The following is a 4662-nucleotide window of genomic DNA, read 5'->3' on the forward strand; positions in this document are numbered from 1 at the left end:
AGTTAATAGTCAAAGCTCTTGCAGGAAGAAAATTACCATTATGATCCCGAATGACCAGTCCAACAGAACCCACACCATGTTTAAAAGCAGCATCAACGTTCACTTTTAAAGAATTTGCAGCAGGTTTTGACCACACTTCCACCAATCCATGTGCCATGATTGTCAAAGTTGCAGAAGGCATGGAATCCAAAAGACTTAAGCACCAATCAATTTCAGCATGAGCAGTAGGATGGAATTGAACACCATCAAATAAATGAGCATTTCGGGCATACCAGATTTGTTTCATAATAATTCCACCTCGAAAGAAATAGCCATCCATCATGGAATTGAGCTGACAATCTCACTGCCACCAACAATAGAGAATTGCCGTATATCTATAACTTGCAAATCATCAATTCTGAGATTCAAGCATGACCCAAGCCAAATTGGTTTAACCGCTGAACACGACAATTTCTTTAGGCATGAGCTGAGATTGCATCTGGTATAAGGGGGGATAGCCTCTAAAGTAGATTTTGTTAAAACAGTCCTACCCGCCTGAGATAATAAAGGGATCTTCCATCCTGCCAATCTAGCTTTCATTCGTTCTAAAACATAAGACCATCCACCAATATTCCTCCCTCCTTTTAGAAGGGGAACCCCTGGCTACATCTCATCCTTATCCATGTGTCGTACATTCAAAGCATTGGAAATAAGATTTCTTACTCTGCGTTCTGTATTACAACTGAAGTAGATTATTGGTTTCTGAAAATTTATAAATTGTCCCGACCATTGACAGAAAATATCTAATTGCTGTTTCAGACAATCAATTTCCTTCAAAGAGCACTTACCAAACAGAAGCATATCATCTACAAAAGAATATTCATAAAATTTTTATTTATAACAAATGGTTTGTTTATTAGTATTTTAGAGGGCGTTTTACATAATGAACACTTGTTTTTTTCATTTGTTTTGAATTTGCCACAGTAAAAGAAAAACACAAACAAGTTGATATATTTTGTTTAAAAAAAAAAAAAGTACAATACACGCATGATTTTGATATCAAGATAATGGTTTTTAAACAAATATGGGACATGATATTGAATAATCAGATGTAAACCAGAATTTCATGAATACATTTTTAATTTTGATTTTGGATATAAATATGAATATGTTTTCTTTGCTTTTATTTCTATAAAAAATTATTTTCAAACCAACCGATTTTGTTTTATGTTTGGAATTCACGACAAACAAAAACAATTAAAAATGGAAAATGGGACTTTTCAACTATAAGAACTAGTCAATAATCATGAATATCATCAGCTTGAGGTGACTGGTGAGGGGGGTGAGGGGGATCATGTTCATTGTTCACGTGGTTTAAGGGAAAGAAATTAAGGATTTAAACAATACCCTCAGTTTTCAGAAACTGACTTCATACCTGAGGTTTTAAGATAGAATTAAAGATATCTTATGGTTGATCCCAATGGATTTAAATATACTGAACTCTGGGGAAAAAAAACTAAATTCCTATTTTACCCTTTTATATTCTTCAGTGTCATGCATTCTTTGCCGGAGATACTTCTTGTAATGGTGGAGAATCACCATTAGATCTTGGGGCCCCACTTTGTTGGGTTTAATCCACTGCAACCAACAATAGATGCTCCCCAGTCCATGGTGAATTGGGGGAAAATAACAAAGAATGAAAGAGATTGGTGTAAAGATCCGTTTTCTATAGTTTGTAATGAGTAGGATAACTCTTCCAATTCACATTGAAGATCCGTTTTCTATAAAGAGATTGGTGTAAAGAGAAGATCCGTTTTCTAATAATAATAATGGATTCCCGGGTGTTGACCAATGAACAATCATAAACATGCATCAGATATCTGCACCGTCGGGTTGTTATAATGGCTTTGTTTGTACATGACAAATTGGCAGCCATATTCACTGGATGGGAGGCATGAGCTGTTTGGGTACTGCTCAGCTAATGGGTCCCTCATTTGAATTGTATTTGGATATTGAATAATATAAATAAAGGGTAAAAGACTTACACACATAACCCCAGTTTTCATAAATCTGTTTAAAGGTATCCTGAGTTTTTCAAACTGAGTTAATATACATTCACCTTTTTACCTGCCATTCATTTTCAAAGTCATGTGGGTGTTAGGGAACGCCAAAGCACGATAGATCAATAGGATATGGAGGGTATATTTAAGTCCAGTGGGTCAGCCCACCGAAGCTTTTTTTAATGGTCTCTCTAAATCAGTTGAATCAGAGCTTCAGCACCCCCAAACAGACCTGATTTAGCATCCATAAACGAATGGTGAGTTTTAAATTGGCATGAATTAGAAAGTAGCTGGGGGGTTCAAATCAGCCTCCCACAAGACGCGACGGGGATGTGATCTCGTAGCTGGGACTCATCGGTAAATGCCAGCGAAGCCAACTGGTAAGTATGTCTTAGACCCTCGAGTGGTAGACTGACAGAGTGACAGTTCGGTGTAACTGTGCGACCAACGTCCATCGTATTGTGAAAATATCTAAAGAAATGCCCACTTGGATTCTTTTTCAACTGAAAATGCAAAACAATAATCTATTCTTCTAACTCGGACCCCTGCTTTCGTTGATGAGTGTCGGATCTTTGGAGTCCGTCGAGTCGAATCAACCCTTTTTACTGGCGTAGAATCTTATCATTGGTTGCACAGCATGCTCAACAGCGAAAGCGTTCAGCCAATCCGAATTCCCTTTATCCGCACTGCAGGAGCCCTCCCAGAAACAGCCGAGAAAGGAAGCACAAGTGTTTCCGATTCCGATCGTTCTAACTTCTAGCTGACATCGCCATGTCTTCATAAGCTGCGAGGAGTACTAGAAGTTTGGATAGCATCATAGCAAGTTCTCTACCTCTCAGAATCAGCCATATCTGCGCCCAGGCGCTCAATCTCCATGGCGCCGATATCTAGCTGGGGTGCTGCGCAGCCAGGACCGGATCCAGGGAAGGTTAAGTTTTGCCGGAGACTCGACAATTCCGCGCGGGACGAAGTGATTCGCTCCTGGAAACATGTCCAGGACAAAACCGGATCTGATGCTGAGGAAAAATACAGAGACGCGGTGAACAAAGTGAGGGAAAAAGCTAAAGAAGTGTATATCAACGACCGATTTGATCAGATCCCCGGCGACGACAATGAGTTGGTGCAGATACTGATTGATCAGTGTTGCTTCATACTGCAAATAGCCTTGTTGTCCTTGGGCGGCCCAAAGCCCCTGGATTATCCTAAAGACGACCCCATCTTTGGTAACGATTGGGACAAGGAGAGAATCAGAAGCTGGATCTCGAATATGTTCTTCATCACGAAGCAATTCCCGCTGGTGGTTCTCAAGGAGATGATGAAGCAGAGCTTCTTCCAGGATGTGTTGAAGAGAGGAAAATGGAAGCGGCCCAAGGACTTGCAGAGGATGGTCTTGTACGACACCCTGGTGGAACCCCATTTGCAGAGGGGCGCGGTGCGCCAATGCTTCCAAATCAGCAACTGTCTTCCAACCAAGAAGGCCCCCTCGCTGCAAGATTCCCCGACTCTCATCCATGCCCTCTGGCTTCTACTGGCCGGCCCAGGCTGCTCCACCGTCAACGGCGATGACTACGATGCAGACGAAGAGCAGAACAGCGTGTGGTTCACAGTCCGCAGCGCGACGGAACTTCAGAAAGCGGGGATTATCTTTAGGAGTACTAAGGAGAAGGGGACTAGTGGGATAAAGTTCAAGAACAATTGGTACAGGCTCGATGCCTATCTCTACCTCCCGAGCCTCTCCATTGAACCCAACACAAATACGCTGTTCGAGAGCTTGATCGATTACGAGGGGGAGATTTATCCGGATACGAGCCATCGTGAAGTGTGTGCATATTTGAAATTCATCCGCGAGATCATCCGAACTCCTGAAGATGCCAAGGTTCTTGCGCTGTACGGGATCATTCACGCCGACCCAGAAAGCGAAGAGAATCTGACGAGAACTTTGGACAGTCTACGGCTGCCGGAGCCGGCAAACAACCGCAACCTCAGCATCGTTCGGCAGAAGGTTCATAGCTATGTAAAGCCAAGCAAGTGGGAGAAAGTTGTGAGTCTTGTTGTCTTCACGCTGTTTCTTACGCTGGTGCAGACCATTTATGCTGTGGTCGCCTACCATAAACCAAACAAAAATTAAGTAGAACAAATTGTGTTTTTCAATCCTTGAGAGCCCCAGAAGTTCAGTTGTTTGGTATTGTTCTTTTCTTTGTGTAATTTTGCTTGAGGGTTGGTCTGTATAATCTGGAGCAGCTTGGCGGTTGTATCGTTGAAAATGGACACGGCTCTGTCAGAAATGGAGACTGGGTGGGAGTATTGTGGGAACTGAAAGTCTGTAAATGCATTTTAAAATAAGGCAAGTAATTGATTGGTCAATTACACGAGAAATTACAACTCTACACTTGTTTGAAAAAATCAGTTTTTTTTTTTTATAAAACCTAGTTTTGAACTTGTCCCACATTGAAAAATTATAAGTTTTGTTTTCAATATTTCAATATGAACTTATTTACACTCCTTAGAATTAGTAGAGTAGAGTATGGAGATTTGATACTGTGCAACACGCGTGTGTGTGTGGCGCAATGAGGTGCTTTAGAGTCACACTTTGCTTATGCGTACTCGCGTGGCTTGTGATGGG

At 41.4% G+C, this 4662-nt stretch overlaps 1 protein-coding gene across 1 annotated transcript; it reads left to right on the top strand.

Annotated features, from left to right (window-relative positions):
• Positions 1–2913: 2913 nt before the first annotated feature.
• LOC148855232 (uncharacterized) lies at positions 2914–4167 on the top strand. The gene has a single exon (XM_088984885.1). The coding sequence runs from the start codon at positions 2914–2916 to the stop codon at positions 4165–4167; it is 1254 nt and encodes a 417-aa protein (XP_088841011.1).
• Positions 4168–4662: the final 495 nt, after the last annotated feature.

Source organism: Nelumbo lutea, chromosome 4, assembly GCF_056320005.1.
Source record: "Nelumbo lutea isolate HS-2025 chromosome 4, American lotus-T2T, whole genome shotgun sequence".
In the NCBI taxonomy this organism is placed as follows: Eukaryota; Viridiplantae; Streptophyta; class Magnoliopsida; order Proteales; family Nelumbonaceae; genus Nelumbo; species Nelumbo lutea.

What these genes read in the sequence shown, in the direction of transcription:
- LOC148855232 (XM_088984885.1), top strand. Translation starts at nt 2,914, where the DNA reads ATGGCGCCGATATCTAGCTGGGGTGCTGCGCAGCCAGGACCGGATCCA.